This window comes from Saccoglossus kowalevskii, chromosome 3 (genome assembly GCF_978046115.1).
Source record: "Saccoglossus kowalevskii chromosome 3, keSacKowa6.1, whole genome shotgun sequence".
In the NCBI taxonomy this organism is placed as follows: Eukaryota; Metazoa; Hemichordata; class Enteropneusta; family Harrimaniidae; genus Saccoglossus; species Saccoglossus kowalevskii.
Window position 1 is genome coordinate 22,285,736 of NC_140643.1, and position 21,005 is coordinate 22,306,740.

Here is a 21,005-nt window from a genome sequence, read left to right on the forward strand (position 1 = left end):
CAAAGATGGCCGAGGGAGGGGGTAAGTGTTACTAAGATTGGGAACACATTTCAGATATTGCGATGTTTTTCTGTACTATGAATGTATGCATCCAGTTCGGTTTATCTGTTTGTGTTGTTAGCGTCGTGCATGAACTTAAAACGATGATGTTTTTTTTTTATATAACGCAATTAATACACGTAGTATATTCACACATGTCGACTGACGAATTGCCTGCACCCATGCTGGCCAGCATATGGGGACCCTATTAAACTGGAATATACTAACAAGATTGGTGATAGGACTGAATAAATAAAATACAATTAGTGTTTGCAAATTTAGGAATGTAAAGGAAGCCATGATAAAATAAATGTTAATGTGGGGGGGGGGGTTGCTAGATTTTAATGCCACCCTCCCTACCCCTCTCATGAGTATTTTTAATGTGTCATACAAAACAGTATGGTCGTCACCTTCCTTATTGTCCATTCTTAAAACCCCCGAAAAATAGTATAGTATGCATAGTCGTTTGTTTGATATCCAAATGAGATAAAAAGATCTCATTTGTTGCATAACTTGAACTGCCGAGGTATATACCGTACCCCCACCCCCATATTTATTGTTGAATGTCATGATTGTGTAATTTTAATGTTAAGACCTTCAAAGTCACATTGTCACAGACAAGAATATCAAGAGCCATGATGTTCAACACAAAGTAAAACCAAAATCAATGCCGCGGCCAGGACGAAGTGTTTCTGCTAACATTCATATTTGTCTGTTTTCTTCAGATTTTGAATTAGAAATCAAAGTGTCCATTTCTATGTGAATAAACACTGTAAAACAAATCATAAAACAAAAAGGGAATGAAAATATCGGTGTGGCAATGACACTCTCTGGCTGGATGCAGAGTCTTCGATATTGATGTCAAAAAATACATATAAATAACTCTGTGTCAAATTAGATGTCTATGGGATATATTGAAATGTTTTTATTTTCAAAACTTTTGAATTCTGTTTAGTTTGCTGCATTTGCCAGTCAGCATTTTCAACACTTGCACAATGACAATCACTGCAATGAGCGCATACCTGCATTCATTTGCATATGAATAGAATGTAACACTGGATTAACCAATCATTAGACAAAATTTTAATAGGGCATTGTCCTTGTGTGCACTCATACGAACATCTTTGATGAAGTGGTTATGTTATGACTTTTCAAATGAGTCTGGGAAAGATGTAATAATAACAGAACTCCATGGCTTCACCATGATGTTTGTTGAGTATAGAAGTTGTTTTCACTCATGATATTATGCATCTATGCTGTATTTGGCCACATGTACTGCATCACTTGCTAAAATATCATTCATACTCCGATGGAAATAGAATCAAGTCACTGAACATGAACAATCACACAGTCTATTGTGACACGTCTAGTGTGTTTTTGTTGGCATTTTGGGCAGCATTTCTCACTACATATATTTAAATTATGACTATGAAAGTATGAACAGACTTAATGTTATCACAAGAATATATTTAAACTATATACTGTAAAATGACTAATTTTCACTGGGTTAAAATTTCGCTGATTTACCATTTCAGGCATATTCAGTGGGTTTTAAATTCACGGTTTCATCATTTAGATAATGTGTTCTATGCTAAATTTGACATAATCACTGGGTTTTAATTTAGTGCATTTTCCAGTCAGCGAAATAAGCAAAATTAAAACCCAGTGAATAATTAATCCTTTTACAGTACATTTGGGAATACAGGAGACATACAATGCTATGCACCTATCAATATTACTACTAGACGATGTTTGTGTGTATTTTGTGACATTCATTGACACAAAATTTACATTTGTCACTGTGTCGCCTTAACTTACGTGTCATATTTTTGGGTATCTGTATCCTACCATATAAGGAAATCAGAATTCCAAATATTACACATTGTTTCCAAGTCGTTTTTGTTTTCTAACAATTTTCACTATTTTGCTTTACTCTGGGCTTCCTGAACTAAGCGATGGGTTTGAGACAATGTACAAAAATAAGTTTATTATGAGGATACCACAAAGTATAAATGAAGACAGTACATATTTGCATCAGCCTCCACAACTCATTGGACGATAGTCTTGTACTGTCTTCGTGCATCCTCGCAATCATACCACTATACAAGAATTAGGGGAATACAGCAATTAATTATGCATACATTATTGTAGTATTTATTTTGACCACTTGACCTATTCAACAGTTCGACATAAAAACACAAAAAACACCTTTAAATCAGGCTGTTAAACTTTTACACACCTATGACATGGAATAATACTTTCTGAAGACTGGCCATTTTAACGTTAAAAATTCACCAAAATCAAGCATTTTTGTGATGTCGAAAACAGATCTCGGTCATGAATGGATGAATTTTGTTCAAACTTCAGACACACACGGGACAATATAATGCATTGATGCATAAAATGCATATGATGAATAATTGTTTGTTTTTCAGATCGGATTCAAAATGGCTGACTGGTGGTCATTTTGTATTAGTGAATGAAGTTCAGATTTCATATATTTCTTAAACGTGATAACTCACACTCTAGATGTTGCTGGCTATAAATGAATGTTGTTTATTTCATCAGATTCTGTCAGCGGTGATCAGAAACAAAAAAACTACAATGCTGTACTTGAGCCGCTGTCATTCCCAGAATGTGCATCATCATCGTCATGCGTACCAGAGAACAGCACAACAGCGTGTCTAGTGTGCAATCATCCATACGATATGGTCAAAGAGAAAGATATATTTCTAAAGCACTTGGCAGTTGATCATAAACTGATTATCGGAGATGTCAATCTCATCTGTGATTTGAAAAGGTGCGTGCTAATATAGAAAGTGATGTAAATTTGTTGTATTGTGCCTCGTTCAATTGTTTTGTTGTGTATGCATAGTGCATAGAGGTCGAAATGAAAAAATAATTGCTGGTTATTCTAATGAAAATGTAGTTTTGCTATAATTATTGTGCGTCTATAAACGCTAGAGAGTCACTCAGACTTTTTCTATATTTTTCTCAAAGGCAACAGCAATAAAACTTTCAGTAAAAATATAGGTATACATTTTTGTACATCATATTTTGATAACACTGAGCTACTTGTTTTTCCATTTTTATTGTCATGGTTGTATCCGTATGCAACCAGTTTTCATATTTGATTACTCTATGATAAAAGTGGTTGTCCAGGGCAACCAGACAACTGTCAATTTTGTTAAATAAATGTGATCATACCAGCAATGCCAAAGACAAAAAATATTTTTAGTTTTTCGGTAACCCTTATTTTTTTTCAACCATCATTTTCAATTTAAGTTTATTTTATAATAATGATTTTAATTTATGTGAATATGAAATTACAATATACTTACTAGGATTTACTGTTTGTTCATTTCTAGTTATGTTGAGTATTGGTGGAAGCGATTTCGGGAGAAGCCAATTACAGAATTTTGTTATGTTTTGATAACGAATAGCAGGCCCATTGATAAAGGTATACTTGTACCTCACTAATATTTTTTTCTGTCCATAAAATATTGAGCTACCTCCATATCTTTAATATTTTGGAATAACATTTCCTGTTCTTGGTAGTTTGATTTAGTCAGAACACTTGTCAGTGAGATGTCAGATTGCATGTCAATGAGTTAGTGAGATGTCAGATTACATGTCAGTGAGTTAGTGAGATGTCAGATTGCATGTCAGTGAGTTAGAGAGATGTCAGATTGCATGTCAGTGAGTTAGTGAGATGTCAGATTGCATGTCAGTGAGTTAGTGAGATGTCAGATTGCATGTCAGTGAGTTGGTGAGATGTCACATTGCATGTCAGTGAGTTAGTGAGATGTCACATTGCATGTCAGTGAGTTAGTGAGATGTCAGATTGCATGTCAGTGAGTTAGTGAGATGTTAGATTGCATGTCAGTGAGTTAGTGAAATGTCAGATTGCATGTCAGTGAGTTAGAGAGATGTCAGATTGCATGTCAGTAAGTTAGTGAGATGTAAGATTGCATGTCAGTGAGTTAGTGAAATGTCAGATTGCATGTCAGTGAGTTAGAGAGATGTCAGATTGCATGTCAGTGACTTTAGTGTAATGTCAGATTGCATGTCAGTGAGTTAGAGAGATGTCAGATTGCATGTCAGTGAGTTAGTGAGATGTCAGATTGCATGTCAGTGAGTTAGTGAGATGTCAGATTGCATGTCAGTGAGTTAGTGAGATGTCAGATTGCATGTCAGTGAGTTAGTGAGATGTCAGATTACATGTCAGTGAGTTAGAGAGATGTCAGATTGCATGTCAGTGAGTTAGTGAGATGTCAGATTGCATGTCAGTGAGTTAGTGAGATGTCAGATTGCATGTCAGTGAGTTAGTGAGATGTCAGATTGCATGTCAGCGAGTTAGTGAGATGTCAGATTGCATGTTAGCGAGTTAGAGAGATGTCAGATTGCATGTCAGTGAGTTAGTGAGATGTCAGACTGCATGTCAGTGAGATGTCTGATTGCATGTCAGTGAGTTAGTGAGATGTCAGATTGCATGTCAGTGAGTTAGTGAGATGTCAGATTGCATGTCAGCGAGTTAGTGAGATGTCAGATTGCATGTTAGCGAGTTAGAGAGATGTCAGATTGCATGTTAGTGAGATGTCAGACTGCATGTCAGTGAGATGTCTGATTGCATGTCAGTGAATTAGTGAGATGTCTGATTGCATGTCAGTGAGTTAGTGAGATGCCAGATTGCATGTCAGTGAGTTAGGGAGATGTCACATTGCATGTCAGTGAGTTAGTGAGATGTCACATTGCATGTCAGTGAGATGTCAGATTGCATGTCAGTGAGTTAGTGAGATGTTAGATTGCATGTCAGTGAGTTAGTGAAATGTCAGATTGCATGTCAGTGAGTTAGAGAGATGTCAGATTGCATGTCAGTGAGTTAGTGAGATGTAAGATTGCATGTCAGTGAGTTAGTGAAATGTCAGATTGCATGTCAGTGAGTTAGAGAGATGTCAGATTGCATGTCAGTGACTTTAGTGAGATGTCAGATTGCATGTCAGTGAGTTAGTGAGATGTCAGACTGCATGTCAGTGAGATGTCTGATTGCATGTCAGTGAGTTAGTGAGATGTCAGATTGCATGTCAGTGAGATGTCTGATTGCATGTCAGTGAGTTAGTGAGATGTCAGATTGCATGTTAGCGAGTTAGAGAGATGTCAGATTGCATGTCAGTGAGTTAGTGAGATGTCAGATTGCATGTCAGTGAGTTAGAGAGATGTCAGATTGCATGTCAGTGAGTTAGTGAGATGTCAGATTGCATGTCAGTGAGTTAGTGAGATGTCAGATTGCATGTCAGTGAGTTAGTGAGATGTCAGATTGCATGTTAGCGAGTTAGAGAGATGTCAGATTGCATGTCAGTGAGTTAGTGAGATGTCAGACTGCATGTCAGTGAGATGTCTGATTGCATGTCAGTGAGTTAGTGAGATGTCAGATTACATGTCAGTGAGTTAGTGAGATGTCAGACTGCATGTCAGTGAGATGTCTGATTGCATGTCAGTGAATTAGTGAGATGTCTGATTGCATGTCAGTGAGTTAGTGAGATGCCAGATTGCATGTCAGTGAGTTAGGGAGATGTCACATTGCATGTCAGTGAGTTAGTAAGATGTCAGATTGCATGTCAGTGAGATGTCAGATTGCATGTCAGTGAGTTAGTGAGATGTCAGATTGCATGTCAGTGAGTTAGTGAGATGTTAGATTGCATGTCAGTGATTTAGTGAAATGTCAGATTGCATGTCAGTGAGTTAGAGAGATGTCAGATTGCATGTCAGTGAGTTAGAGAGATGTCAGATTGCATGTCAGTGAGTTAGAGAGATGTCAGATTGCATGTCAGTGAGTTAGTGAGATGTCAGATTGCATGTCAGTGAGTTAGTGAGATGTCAGATTGCATGTCAGTGAGTTAGTGAAATGTCAGATTGCATGTCAGTGAGTTAGAGAGATGTCAGATTGCATGTTAGTAAGTTAGTGAGATGTAAGATTGCATGTCAGTGAGTTAGTGAAATGTCAGATTGCATGTCAGTGAGTTAGAGAGATGTCAGATTGCATGTCAGTAAGTTAGTGAGATGTAAGATTGCATGTCAGTGAGTTTATAATAGTGAGATGTCAGATTGCATGTTAGTGAGATGTCAGATTGCATGTCAGTGAGTTAGTGAGATGTCAGATTGCATGTCAGTGAGTTAGTGACATTTTACCAATTACTTTGAGGTTCAGAATTGTAAACCTACAAGGACCCATACAATAACATATACCTACATTGGTAATTCAACTATCCATAGATGTGTGAAAAGTAAATTTTGTAAATACTCTATTCACTTTATTAGTAGTTCATGTGCTTACATGACAGAAGTGTGTTATTAAAATAAGTTATAATTTGATGATCAAATCTACAATAAATATAATTTTTAGTTATTGGCATTTGTATTGGAGATGCACTCCTAATAGACCAAATACGGTATATATATGAATGTAGTTTTGTGAGACCATTGTATTATGATTACATTTTTACTAGGTCCAAAAGAGAATTATTATTTTTTAAGCCCCAAGTTACCAGAAGACAATGAATTGAGAGAGAATTTACAGAGGAAGCGATTGAACTGGATTTTAGAATCACAACAGAAGGAAAGAATTGATCAATCCTTTTCCAGAGGATGCTTTTTTTGTCGACAGCATTTTGATGGAAATAGAGCAGAGTTTTTAAATCACATGGCCAGAGATCACGGGTTCAGTATTGGTAAACCGGATAATGTGGGTAGGCTTATCATACTTTTTATTAGCTCCGAGGCTTATCATATGAGTGATTGTCCGTCTCCGTCGTCCGTCGTCGTTGTTCGTGTCAATGTTTTACTTTTTCGACTTCTTCTTGAAAACTACAAGCCTGAATGCTTTGATACTTGGTGTATATGTACCTTGGGTAGACCTCTCTTAGATTTGTTCATTTCATGATGATATCTTCAATTCTCTAATTTTGGTGAATATTTTTGTCATTTTTGGTAAAAAGTGATATTTTCAACTTCTTGTTAAAAACCGCAAGTCCAATTGCTTTGATATTACATACATAGGTACTACATGTGGACCTCGATCTCTCAGATTTGTTCATTTTGTAATGATAACTTCAATTCTCTAATTTTGGTGAATATTTTTGTCATTTTTGGTAAAAAGTGATATTTTCGACTTCTTGTTAAAAACCGCAAGTCTGATTGCTTTTATATTACATATATAGGTATTACATGTGGACCTTGTTAATTTCGTGGTGATATCTTCAATCACTTAATTTTGATGATTATTTTTGTCATTTGTGGTGAAAAGTGATATTTTTGAATTCTTGTTGAAAACAGCAAGGTCTGTTGCTTTGATACAATGTACTATACATATTGTTCATTTTCTAATGATATCTTCTGTTCTTTAATTGAAATGTGCATTGCTAACAGCGGAGCTATCTCAGCCGACAGGCTGCGTGTTTAAAAAATATAGTATGTTTTCTGCATAAAATAAAAATTTGTTGGTCATTTTTAATATTGAGTTTATTAGATGCAATATTTTTTTTTCCTCTACAGTGTTTGTGAATGAATTTTTAGACATCTTAGAAGAAAAAATGGACAGGTAAGTTTGAAAAGTATGAAATACAATGGCACAGAAAAAAAAGTACTAGTACTAATGATGACTATGCTTATGTAAAAGGACGCCACCTAGAGACATAAACTGGACTGTAGATGGCAGTAGTTAATACTATTCATTGTAATTTTTTCAGTTTTCAGTGCTTGTTCTGTGAGAAGACATTTAAAGACAGGTCAGTTCTGAAGGATCACATGAGAAAGAAACAACACAAAAGAATAAATCCCAAGAACACAATGTATGATAAATATTACATTATAAATTATTTAGAATTGGGTAAAAATTGGGAAGAAGTTCAAGCGGAGGATGATACAGATCTTCCAGCTCCTGCTACTCAGTCTGATAATGATGAGTAAGTGAAATTCATTTTGTTTTTTACTCCTGTGTGCGAAGCACAAAATGTCTTTGCAGTTAGCCCGTGTGTATCTGTGTCCATCTTTTTCACTGATATCTCAAGAACGACATGTTGGTTTTTGATGAAACTTGATGCATAGATGCTCTGATTAGGTTTTGGTTAAAATCCGTGCTTATTAATTACCTAATTCACATAATAATCAATAAAATATCAAGTCATCATATATGGTCATTATTTCATTAAATATTTATAATTGATAAACCTTAGCGACTTGGAACCCCCAGATCATTGCTTGCAGTTATATTTTTAAATGCTGTATTTGCTCTAATAGAAGCACATGTGCTAACTTCATTCCTCAAATACTGTGAAATACTTTATTTTCGCTGAAAAGGGTTTTGGGGAGTTTGCTTGGAATTTATTTTTTCGAAAATAGCGAAAATAAATTCCAAGCGGAAATAAAGTATTCCACAGTACCTTCAGCACATGGGAGTTCTTTCTAAGCTTTCTTTGATTATTTTTCACTTTAATTTTCAACTTACTGGCAATATTTGGATATCAAAGTATAACAAAGAATAACAAACCTGTTCACAAATTATTCAAAGCGTGTGTATGTCACCGTAGTTCATTAGATTAAGTGCATGACCAAAATCCTGTTTTCACATTTTGATAAATCATAGGCATGTTTAATAACAGGGTATATCAAACACTTTCACTAAACGAATATTTAATGTACTCGGTGTCAATTTCTGTGAACATGAATAACATGTGCATATTGTGAACAAAACTGAAACTGTTCACTCCTCGCTGAATAACACCTGTGGCTTGGCTGATATAACATTATTACATGACAGCCTGAGATGGTTATGACATTGATGATGTAAATATATAAAATAAATGTGATCAATTCATGAAACTGGGAATTGGACATGCATGTTCATGCTAGCGCCCTCTATTGCTCTCTGTAACATCCAATATTTATGGATTGTTTTCCATTAATACATGCGCGGTTATTTCACTTGTTTATAGTCATTGGGAAGACTGGGAGGAGAAGAGTGGAGCCTCGGCATTCTGTTTATTTTGCGATTACAGCTCAACTGACATTGATAAATTACTGGGTCACATGAGTGAGTCACATGACTTTGATTTGACTCAGATTAAAGAAGAGCAAGGTGAGTCTGTGATGAGGAAATGTAAATAAGATAGTTTGATTGAATGGATGACGAGTCATTTGAGATGGAGGATACATGTCTTTAGGAGTAGCTAAAACACAAAAGCATGTGAGATCAAACGAAATGACAGTGTGTCACAGTGACATCGGTGAAATTTAGTCATTCTTAACCCTTTTATCACCAGACTCTCTCACCTCAAGTTTTTCGGCACTTTTCTTCAATATTTCTGGAAATGGACCCTAATTTTGGAACAACAGACAAATTTGAGTCAATTTCCAGTTTTTATTCAAAAAACTTGGATATTTTTTCCCAGTCTTCTTTACAAGGAAAGAAAGTACACATTGTAAACGGGAGTACTTTGCGAGATTGTGATGAAAAGAGGTCACTGGTGGTGAAAAGGTTAATGGCCACAAATTATCAAATCTCAAATATGTCTTGTGTTTTCACAGTATTTTTTTTCTTCTCTGTATTACCAGGTCTGAATTTCTACCAGCAGGTGAAGCTGCTGAACTATATACGACGTCAAGTACATCAAAACGTTTGTCTATCTTGCCAGCGTAAATTTGACGATAAAGCCACTATGGTGGAACATCTGAAAAAGGAGAATCATGTTAAACAACTACCACCAGCGGATACATGGGACCAGCCGCAGTGAGTGTTCTAGTCAATGTTCCATTTATAGATAAACAACCTAAACTCATTTCACTGCGGTTGATTTATTATGATAAATTTGACGAAGGAAATGAACGTACTTGATCTGCGCCCATATTCAGAAGTCTTTCAATTAATTAAATTAAATCTTGTGTATGTTAAAATAAATGTGTAATTGAATTCATATAATCAAATATGTCACGTTATAGCAAGAAAAACACCCAATAAAATGTTGATATGCAATAATTCATACTATGTATATGCACCAATTCTTTTTTTCCTTCTATATCTAGGTATTACTTCCCGACTTATGAAAATGATGCATTGCTTTGCCTGTTAACTGATGAGGATACCGAGTTATCTGGTCAAGTTGTTGTACCAGAAGATGCTCCACACATTGATAGTAGTATACTACAACAACTTGATGTGAAAACACTACTGAAGTAGTGTTCAATAGCAGCGTACATATGAAGCAAAAGTGGAAAAATGATTCATCATCATATCAATTCTATTCTTACCAATCTAAATTCATGGTAAATAATTTTGATCAAATAGCTTGGTTTGTAAGATTGACAGAATGTGACATTCCTGCTTAAACTCTATTAATTCAACAAACAGGCTTTTCTATTATGTTCAGTGGAGCAAGCATTAACCAATACAATTGATATCAACCTACTGTAAAATACTTATTATTTTCGCTTGGAATTAGGAGTGATTCCGTGAAAATAAAATCCAGTGAATATACCTTTTTTCCTTTATTTTACATTAAACTCACTAAAAATCAGTGAAAATAAATTCTATATAAAACACCCAAAATGTCTTTCAGTGAAAATTAATTCCAGCTAAAGTAAAGTATTTTACAGTATCTCATTTTTTTTTTACCATTGACTCTCCTTGTTTTTCTTTGATTAGAACCATTACTTAAGGACTTGATTGTTTTTTTGTTTTTTTTTCATCTTCATCTTTACCAAGCCCAGACAAAAAAGTTTCTGGTAATTTTTGTTTTTCAAAAAAATTGGATGCAAGTTTTTTTAATTTGTGCTTTTCTTAATTTTTGTTTTTAACAGATTCTCATGATGACTAGAAAAATTTATATATTTTTGTTTCAGAACCTAGCAGTGAAATCTGCCTAAACTGAATACCTAACGGTATTCAGACCACAAAATTGTATAAAAACTTCTATAAAACCAAACATCTCCGTAGTACCAAGTTACTTATCAATTTCTGTAGCCAATTTAAAAATTATTTATTTTATCCAAGATTATCAAAAATTTTTTTTAAATATTGCATAATATTAAAAATGTTGCAACATTTTGGGGGAAAATTTATAGCATTTAAAGGTAGTTAGCTACCATCATGAATTATTGCTTATGATGAAACAAAATCGTATTTTGTTACAAGATGGATATAGGTACAAAAATGTACTTATATTTCTCCCAAATTATTGGGAATATTATTCATTTTTTATGGTAACGTGACTATTTTTGCATGTTTTCAGACAGTTTCTCTCTGAGAAAACTATTTAATACTGGGGAATAAATCCTGAAAGTCAATGAATATTTTACACATTTAAAACACACAAGAAAAGATGATAATTTCTTTTGTTGATGTTTTACGAGGCCTAAATAAATCTATGCTTGCTTGCATACAATTACCAAATAACAAAAAAATACAGAAGTATTTTACAAAGTGATAAAAGTTATTTTATTCACTATAAGACTTACACTAAAAAATTTACAAAAAATCTTTTGCTTGAAAAATTGTAAAATTTAAGAAAAATCACAAATAAATGTGCATTTGTTATTTATCACTCTGTGTGGTGTTCAATATGAGTCTTGCACAATGGATACAACATATATTTAAATGTGCACTGCATGGCTGTGGCAATTTAAATATAATTTCACACGAAACTATTTAAGGCACATTGGTACGAAAATATTGAGTTGTTTAAAAGAGTGTCTTATTAATGATATGAGAATTATTTGTTTAAAGCTTTTAACAATAAAATGGAACACAATGACAGCAACACAAATTTTACTTTACATGGTTGAATTGCCAAATGTTAATATGCATATAAAAGCATGAGCAGCTTATGTGTTAAAGGAACACTTGTACATTGTTTGGCGTAGTTTTTCAATCCATGTAAAACGAGTATTAATGTTGTATATATATGACATCTTATAGCGTACAGATAGCTAGAAATTAAATTTAATTGTAACAAAAATGAATAATCACCAGTCTGCTGTTTACACGTTTTTTTTTGCCTGTACATTTCACCCTGCGTGTTCAATGTACTACAAGCTCAGTATACATGAAATAAAAAAATATGAATATAGCTTACGTCCCTTTATGCTGCAATCATCAAAAGGGCTTTGTGTTTTGTACATTTCATGTGAAAACTAATTAAACATAATCATGAATCAAATTAAGAAGAATCTCCTGCAATAAGGTGGCTTTGATTGGACATCACAAATTTATTTGTGTCCAGTGCAGGTTAATTTTTTGCCAAAACCAACTGATTTTATCATTTTTCATAGAGATTGAAATATTCAGTGGGAGGGTTTCCAGTAAATAATACTAAGTGGGGAATATTTCACAAAATGAATCCTAATTTTGGAGCCAATGGACAATATTTGAGTCGATTTTCAGTTTTTGCTTTTGGCTGTTTTTGTCCCAATCTTCTGAAGAAAAGTTCAGACTATAAGTAGGATTATTTTGTGAATTTGTGATGAAAAGAGGGAACTGGGGATGAAAGGGTTAAGCATCACACGGTGCATATGCTTAAAGATGAACCTAAATGTAAAGATTTTGGTTTTCTTAATGTACAACAATTATGTACACTGTAGATTGGTATAAACAAAGTATTGTGGGTAATCTGTTTTATATCCCAGAAATCTGGTGTGCACACTTGGTTGTAAATGTTGAAAATGGTAAATATGTTTTAAGTTTAAATACGGACGGTGCAAACAAATTCAACTGCTCAAGTGATTTAACAACTAGAATTCTATTTTTCAGTGACTGCATTTCTCTAATATACTACTGAGGTAGTGAAAATAATCATTGCACAATCTGTGTAACTATGCCTACCTGTACATGGCCCCAGGGTGCATATAATCTACAATGCCACATGGCTAGGAGCAGTACTCTCTGTCTTAGATGTATATTCTGTACACATGATCTCTAAAGACGTCTTTGGCCATATTCATCTCAGCTTTAAGGACGGAGCTTAATTTCTTTTATAAAAATTTGATTACAATCCATATTTGTTTTGTTTTGAACCCAAATAAAAATACATTTGTAAAAGACTGAAAACAGTTCTCTAAAAAAGACAAAGTGGTGACCCACACAATAATAAAAGTAAATTCAATGTGAAAGTTCTGGAAGTCTCTTTGTGTTCAAACTGGTTTAAAATATAAATAATGTACATGATAGGAAACTTGTGATGTCAAAAAGACGGATGAATACAATGTCCATGGTAAGGGACAACGTCAAAATATCGATGTCGGATAAAAAACTTAAATAAATATTGGTCATGGCGTCAGACTAAATTCACCATTAAATACAAATTGATAATCAGACAGTAGTATGGCATAGCAGTTGGTTGTCGGGTGGGTGTAAAAAGACTTTACAAATGCACCTCATTTGACGCACATATTTACACTCTGACCAAACCATTTTCTCGTCTTGGATGTTTTGTTTTTTTTCATTTCTTGTTATTTCTGTCCATGATTGGATAGAAAAAAAAACGAACTACAAATAGATTTTTTTTACTTTATTAAAAAATAAAATCGTTTTTATAGGATGGAAACTTTTTGAGGTCAAACCCCCCACCCCCAAACTAAAGCAAATAAGTTTTTTATCTGACATCGATCTTTTGACATCATCCCTAAATGAATTTAACATTGACTCATATACATGTAGTATATAATGGTATAAGCAGAGTTGTGTAAAATATTACATTTTTCATTTGACACGCAGGCACTCATTTCTGATTGTATTATATCATTAGTGGAAAACAAATATGTATGCCTTCAGAACACCACATGGATTATATGTATCAAAGTTTTGACATGGCATAAATATAATTACCTACAAAATACATACAAGTACAGCTGCAAATTTCCAATTAAAATATTTTTTTATTTCAACCAAATATTTCATTTGGATCGTCCTAACTGTACACAGTACCTAAAAATGTATGTAAAGCAAATGCTTTTTACTAGGTAAATTCTACATGTGTACTTGTTTATCCCAAAAGACCTTAATTCCCTTGGGCCCCTATAGTGTTTGATTTAGATATTTTCTCTGTACATTTATTTATAACTTCTTAAATATTAAAATAAATCTGACAAATATAAAATGGACGGAACTGTTATGTACATACGTTTGCACTCTTTAATTCAAATACAAAATAATTTCTCCACAAATATTGTACTTTCTAAAAAGTAGTTTTTGGTGAATGTTCCTCATCTTTGGTTGTTTCACTGGCCTTTGGTGACATTCTGTGTGGCTTTCCCTAAAGCTACTTGTCTGGCGTTTGATCCAAATGACAATGAGCTAATGCTCTCGCTGATATTCTCCGCATCGGGACTGACGTTCACAAATAAACACGCCTACAAAACATAATCCAATACAACATGACAAGTTTAAAAAGAATTGACAAACAATTATTTTGGACACAAGAAATTGATAACGACAGCAACAATTATGGTAGATGCAGTAACAACTACATTGTACATAGCACTTTCGATATACAAACGTGATAAAGACCACAACACAGACCATAAGTTTTTGTACAAACTCTACTGGGTTAACAATTGTCTCTGAACTAACATAATATCTCAATGTTGAGTAATATTACACATAATTATATGAATAGTATATAGCATATAAATGTATTAAATATTACAGAAATATTATACAGACCTTAGCATCGCCACTTAATGACGACTGTAATAGGTGGGTTAGTTTAGAATTCCGATACGGCACATGTAAAGCATTGGTACGTAATGAAGTAAACACCTGAAGAAAATGTGAAGAAAAACATAAAATTTTTACTGCTGTATAAGAAAAATGATAATTGTATATATACAAGTCATATTTCATTACTCATGAACACAAGAACAAGAAAGTTGTTTCCTGATGGGCTTACTAATTAGGGCTTAAGGGGCCTACTGATAACAAGCCACTTAACTCACTCAGTAATGATAGCATGACAACTAACTGCTAACACTGGTAGAATTTGAATAAAAATATACTTGTTTTACTCTTCTCTCACCTGCCCTAATGAAGTCAGCGACTTGTTGATTGCAGCGGCTTCTACAAGCGTCTGTCCAGTGGCTCCAGTTTTAGCAATTCTTTCAGACCCAGCAAGATCTACTAGTGTCAGTGATCCGTACGACGTAGCGTTTGAAACAGTGTCAACGCCCTCCACAAATATCATCAATAATAAATGTGAACGAGAACTGTAATAGGAATAGGAATTATAAAATCATGTGATTGCTGGAAATTATTATTGCAAAAAATGCAATTCAGATCAAATTGAAGATGAAATGCATTTCATCTTAGATTGCAATTTCTATGAAGTGGAGAAAAAACATGACTTGAGGTATTTTAAAATAAAAATTAATGAGTTGTCCAGAATGGAAAGCTTTGTGAAAATAATGGGAAATAATATGGCTTTGTGATATTATTTAAAAACAATTTCCTAAAAGTTAAATATGTAACTGTGGTCTGGGAGAACCTTGCTGCTGTTTAATCAATTTTTCAGAGATTTTCTAATTTTTATTTCTTTCTTTTGTTGAATTTCAGTGTATTTTAATTTTAGTGTTTTAGTGTGTCTTATTTTATTTGTCTTTTGTAATCATTTTTTACCTTACTAAACCCACAGATGGTTAAGTTGCGTAATAAAGTTATTAAAGTTATTATATTTAATGTAGTTTATTAATTGGTTATAGTGCATCATAACAATAATAACATCATAACAGAAATTGGTGCATGTTAATTATGCAAATTTCACAATTATTCATCCATACATTGTTTGTTTATATCTGACTATGTTCACAATTTTTTTTAATAAAATTAAATGAATATCAACTTTTTAGAAAGAAATGTTTTTTGTAAAGACGATCCTAAGTCACAATTCCAAAGCCATAAACTTTCATGGTTTTCTCCAAATTCACAAAAGTCTGTCTTGTAAAATAAAATCTGTTACCATATATGCAAACAAGTCTTTTCACCAGCTTTAGTGAGAACCAGAAAGCTAAATGTTTGCTTTACCTTGTTGAGTTCATTTTGGTGGCAGCAGTTGTTCTATTGGCATCACCTTTGGCCATTACAGCTTGAATATCATCAACGTTCCTCACAACAACGTCAGTCAGACCTTGTACTAGTAGTCTTTTACCTTGCATTCTGATATCCAGATTAGGACTGTCTTTGTCTGTTAGTAAGTCTTGTAGGTTCTCATTATAAACTTCTAGTAACGAGACCTGAAGAAAAACAAAACTTCATTCAGCAAATGTTTAACAAAGATTTGTCTATGTTTTTGAATTAATAATATACATTTGTCACTGTAACTGTGGTAATTTTGCGATGTTGCACTGGGTATTTTCATTCTACCATATTAGGAAACGCAAATTCCAAATAAAGAACAATTATGCGCATGCGTGTTGGTTGATACTCCCGCTGTACTGTCTTTGTGCATACTTTGCAGTATCCTCGTAGTAACCTCATATTATTAAATATCTATTATCATTACTGTTGTAAGTTATAGTATGCCATCATTTTACAATATTGCATGATGCATCTACATCCTGCCTTATTTGGAAATGAAAATGATATGATGATATGATTTATTTCACCAATAATAATAATAACAATTCTAGTAATCTTATAATAATAATAATAATAATAATAATTTCTTGGTGTGGACCACAGAGGTAGTTCATCCGAACTAATCTAGTCTGTGGCCCAATCCTAACCAATATACATTTCTATGCAGGCTATATATATATATATATATATATATATATATATATATATATATATATATATATATATATATATATATATATATATATATATATATATATATGTATATATACGTGCACACACATACATATATACACATACAAACAAAAAACAAAATCTCCAGAAATAAATAAGTAAAATAATAATAATAAAAAAAAATGAGAGCAAAAAAGAAAGAAAAAAAATGGAGCTGTTAATGCGCTACTCTGCACATCATATTATTAGTGGAACAATCGTGGGCAAGTACAAATAAAGTTTAGCTGCAAATAATATTTGTATCATACATATGATAAAGCTAGTATTTAAATATTAAAGTACGGTGTTCAGTATATGTTGTTTTAGGGAACTTTTGAAAGTTATTCTATTAGTAATTTGTTTGATTGGCTCAGGTAGAGAATTCCAATGTTTTACGGCTGTATATTTTAAAGTATGTTGGGAAAGTGAAAGATTCATCCTGGGGACATAGTAGTTATTACCTGACGCAAGTCGTGTTGGATATAAATGAGGTAGAGGGGAGAGATAGTCATTGATAGTATGAGCATAGCGGTTGCTTTTCAGATCATAAATGAACAGACATATCTTAAATTTACACAACTTGTGAATATCAAGTATGCCCAGTTTTTTAAATAGAGGGGCAGTATGTGCATTGTAAACAGCAAATGAGATAAGCCGTACAACTTTCTTTTGCAAAAGAAGGATAGGCTCTAATAGTGTATGATAGGCGTTTCCCCATACTTCTAAACAATAACTAATATGCGGGAGAATCAGGGAATTGTATAACAAAAGTAAAACTGATTTGGGCACATAATGTCTGATCTGGGAGATAATACCAACTTTGGGGGCAATTATTTTTTTTACTTTTTCAATGTGAGGTTTCCAGTTGAGGTGCTGGTCAATGGACACGCCAAGATAATTGATTGAACAAACGCCCTCTATCTCAAACCCATTTATATCCAAGCTGCCCTCAATGCCCAGGTGTTTATGAGGCGTTTTAATAGTCATGCATTTGGTTTTTTCTACATTGACTGTAAGTTTGTTGGCACCATTCACAGACTCTTTGAAAATCATTGTTAGTATGTGCAAGTTTGATTGTGTTACTTTTAATATACTGAAAGAGGTTAGTATCGTCTGCAAATAGGCGAAAGTCAAAAGCATTAGTTGAGTTATTGATATCATTTATGTAAATTAGGAATAAAAGTGGGCCAAGAATCGATCCTTGTGGAACACCACACTTTATTGGTTTATATGTAGATGTAATATTGTTAATTTTCACTGATTGATAACGGACAGAAAGGTAGTTTTTAAACCAGAGTAGCGGGAGCCCTCTGATCCCATAATATTGTAACTTGTGGAACAGAATATTGTGATCTATAGTATCAAAGGCTTTTTTCAGGTCGATAAAAATTCCAAAAGTAATATAAGCTTTGTCCAGTTTCTCGGCTATGTCTGAGATCAGGTCGGCCAGGGCAAGTGTTGCGCTGTGTTTTTTACGAAAACCAAATTGTGTTTTGATAAGTATACTTTTTTTCTCTATGAAATTAATCAGCTGTTTATTAACAATTGATTCAACAATTTTACTAAATGTAGGCAGGATAGATATCGGTCTGTAATTGTTGGTATCTGTAGTAGGTCCTTTTTTATAAATTGGGGTAATTTTAGCAGTTTTGAGAGAGTCTGGAAAAATGCCTTGGCTCAGTGAACAATTGATAATATGTGCGAGAGGATGAGAGATTAGGTGCGCGGCGTCTCTTGCTAGTTTTGGGTGAATGCTGTCATGTCCAACAGATTTTTTCGGGTCAAGGGAAATAATTTCTTTGAAAACGTCGATGTCGCTTACAGGATGAAAGAAGAAAGAGTTTAGAAAATTGCCAGTGAGGTAATCAATGAAATCACCAGAGCTAGTAATTTGAGCAGCAAGATTTGGACCGATATTAACAAAGTGGTCATTGAACTCATCTGCAATATCTGAACTAGTGGTCAGTATTTTGCCAGAATTGCCTGAAATTAATTTCTGTGGAACGGTTGAACGATTAGACTTATTAAGGACTTCGTTGACCACTTGCCATGTTTTGTTGCTATTGCCACGGGATGCTGAAAATTTGTTTGAATAATACTGTTTCTTGGCCAATTTTAGTAATTTAGTTAACAAGTTTCTGTAGGTTTTATATTTTTTTAACAATTTAATATCAGTTGGTTTGTTTTTCAATTTGCCAAATAATTTATGTTTGGTTTTGACCGATTTAAGGAGACCTTGGGATAGCCAGGTTTTTCGAAGAGATTTAGATTTAACGTGAATGGTTTTAATTGGAAGATGTTTAGATGAAATACCGTAGTAAATATTATAAAATAATGTGTACGCGACATTAGGATCGGTACAATTATAAACTGACTGCCAAGATGCATCACTTAAGTCGGTCAAAAAACGGTCTTTATTATAGTAGGAAAAGTCGTATTTCTGAACATGATTATCTGTCTGAAACACGTGATTAAGACGTTCAATGACACCAAATATGGGGTAGTGGTCAGTAATATCGGTTTGAATAGTACCGCAATCAAAGAAATAATTTGTAATGTTAGTAAGGAGGTGATCGATGGTCGTGCTTGTGTTGTCAGTGACGCGTGTTGGGATGTTAATTATCGCCAAGGATAATACTTATTTCGAAATGAAAATTCCCAATTATATGGGTTTTCAAAGATGATGGACATCTTTCAATATGAAGTTCATAGCGAGAAAGCTGAAATAATTGTCACCATCTTTTTCAGTCATGGGCCTCCTACACCAAGCAGTCAGATTAGAAAAATGTATAATAAGTTATATTACGAGAATACTGCAATGTATGCACTTGGACAATATGTATAAAGTCGCCTGAACTTTCGCTATGCATTGGACATGTACTAGCTTAAAACTTAAATAAATTAAAAAAAAAAGATTTCTCAAAATGACAGTATGAGGGCGCCATAAAGCCACTTGGAGGCACTGTACATGTCTCAATTTGATGATGGTCCTGTTTCAAATAATCTCACCCAATAGAAGCGAGCACATAACTGGCTCTGTGAATATTAAATGATGACACATACCTTTAGTGTGTATCTGATTTTCTCCCTTTCATTGCATATCTTCAATAGCTCGGTAACAGCTCGCAAGTTAACGCCAGGATTGTCAGATGGTCCCATCATAGTGTACGTCTTACCAGACCCAGTCTGTCCATACGCCATCAGGCATACGTTATAACCGTCCACACATGATGTAATGATTGGCATCACTTCAGTAAACACCTGGCATTAAACAATAAAAGAATTAGTTAATTTTATTTTCATATGGGTTTAACCCCCAAAAATTATTACAGTACAGTAACTGTTAAAGTTGGTGGTTAAAATTGTACTCTGTAGAGTATTGAGTTATGTCATTGAGTTATTGAGTTATGTCATTGAGATATTGAGTTATGTCATTGAGTTATTGAGTTATGTCATTGAGTTATGTCATTGAGTTATTGAGTTATGTCATTGAGTTATGTCATTGAGTTATGTCATTGAGTTATTGAGTTATGTCATTGAGTTATTGAGTTATGTCATTGAGTTATTGAGTTATGTCATTGAGTTATTGAGTTATGACATTGAGTTATTGAGTTATGTCATTGAGTTATTACAGACATATTTGTTATTGCAGAGATGTAACACTAAAAATGATTTTTTTTTCTGGACATTGAATGTCACTTCTGACTTTTTTTTGTATGTGCAAGTTGCAAGTGCTAGTGCTGATACATAGTGCATTTTTTGCCACAGAAACCATATCATGTTTCGGACTACATGGCAGGGATGTGTGGCCATCTTCCTATCAAATGGCGATTTCAAGTTAATGCACTATTCTGGCATCAACCAGTCTCGAACACAAGCACCTGTGGACCTTAACCAAGGTTCTCCCAAAGTCGCATTCGTTAGTTAATGAATCTCGGCCAGTGGAATTGCATGGCCTTCCCATTGGGTCTGAGGCACACTCACCCAGGGTATGGGTTGACCCTTTTTGGTGCTCAGCCTGAGGTAGGATTTGAAGTTGCGTCTGCCGATCATGAGTCTGATGCAACAACCAATATGCTACCAGTGACCGGTCAAAATGACTTATTTTTACATTGAGGTAAATTCATTGAATCTTAAT

At 33.9% G+C, this 21,005-nt stretch overlaps 2 protein-coding genes across 3 annotated transcripts in view; one reads left to right on the plus strand and one right to left on the minus strand.

Annotated features, from left to right (window-relative positions):
- Positions 1–11,630, plus strand: LOC100368355 (zinc finger protein 277-like). Its single transcript, XM_002742087.4, has 9 exons — positions 1–21; positions 2,608–2,839; positions 3,408–3,499; positions 6,546–6,785; positions 7,591–7,636; positions 7,785–8,000; positions 9,030–9,172; positions 9,649–9,823; positions 10,117–11,630. The coding sequence occupies exons 1-9, from the start codon at positions 6–8 to the stop codon at positions 10,268–10,270; spliced, it is 1,314 nt and encodes a 437-aa protein (XP_002742133.2). The 5' UTR covers positions 1–5; the 3' UTR covers positions 10,271–11,630.
- Positions 11,504–21,005, minus strand: part of LOC102805304 (uncharacterized) — a 27,840-nt gene continuing 18,338 nt past the window's right edge. For both annotated transcript variants that reach the window (XM_085496896.1, XM_085496897.1), the window contains 5 exons: positions 19,931–20,128; positions 16,103–16,311; positions 15,102–15,288; positions 14,750–14,845; positions 11,504–14,436 (listed from right to left, as the gene is read on the minus strand). In XM_085496896.1, the coding sequence (XP_085353022.1) occupies positions 14,305–14,436; positions 14,750–14,845; positions 15,102–15,288; positions 16,103–16,311; positions 19,931–20,128 (822 nt within the window). In that variant the 3' untranslated portion in view covers positions 11,504–14,304. The remainder of the gene's footprint in view (positions 14,437–14,749; positions 14,846–15,101; positions 15,289–16,102; positions 16,312–19,930; positions 20,129–21,005) is intronic.

Excerpts from the sequence above, each read along its gene's own strand:
- LOC100368355 (XM_002742087.4), top strand. Across the intron at positions 6,786-7,590 it reads TGGTAAACCGGATAATGTGG|TGTTTGTGAATGAATTTTTA; the intron begins GTAGGCTTATCA and ends TTTCCTCTACAG. Across the intron at positions 9,173-9,648 it reads TCAGATTAAAGAAGAGCAAG|GTCTGAATTTCTACCAGCAG; the intron begins GTGAGTCTGTGA and ends CTGTATTACCAG.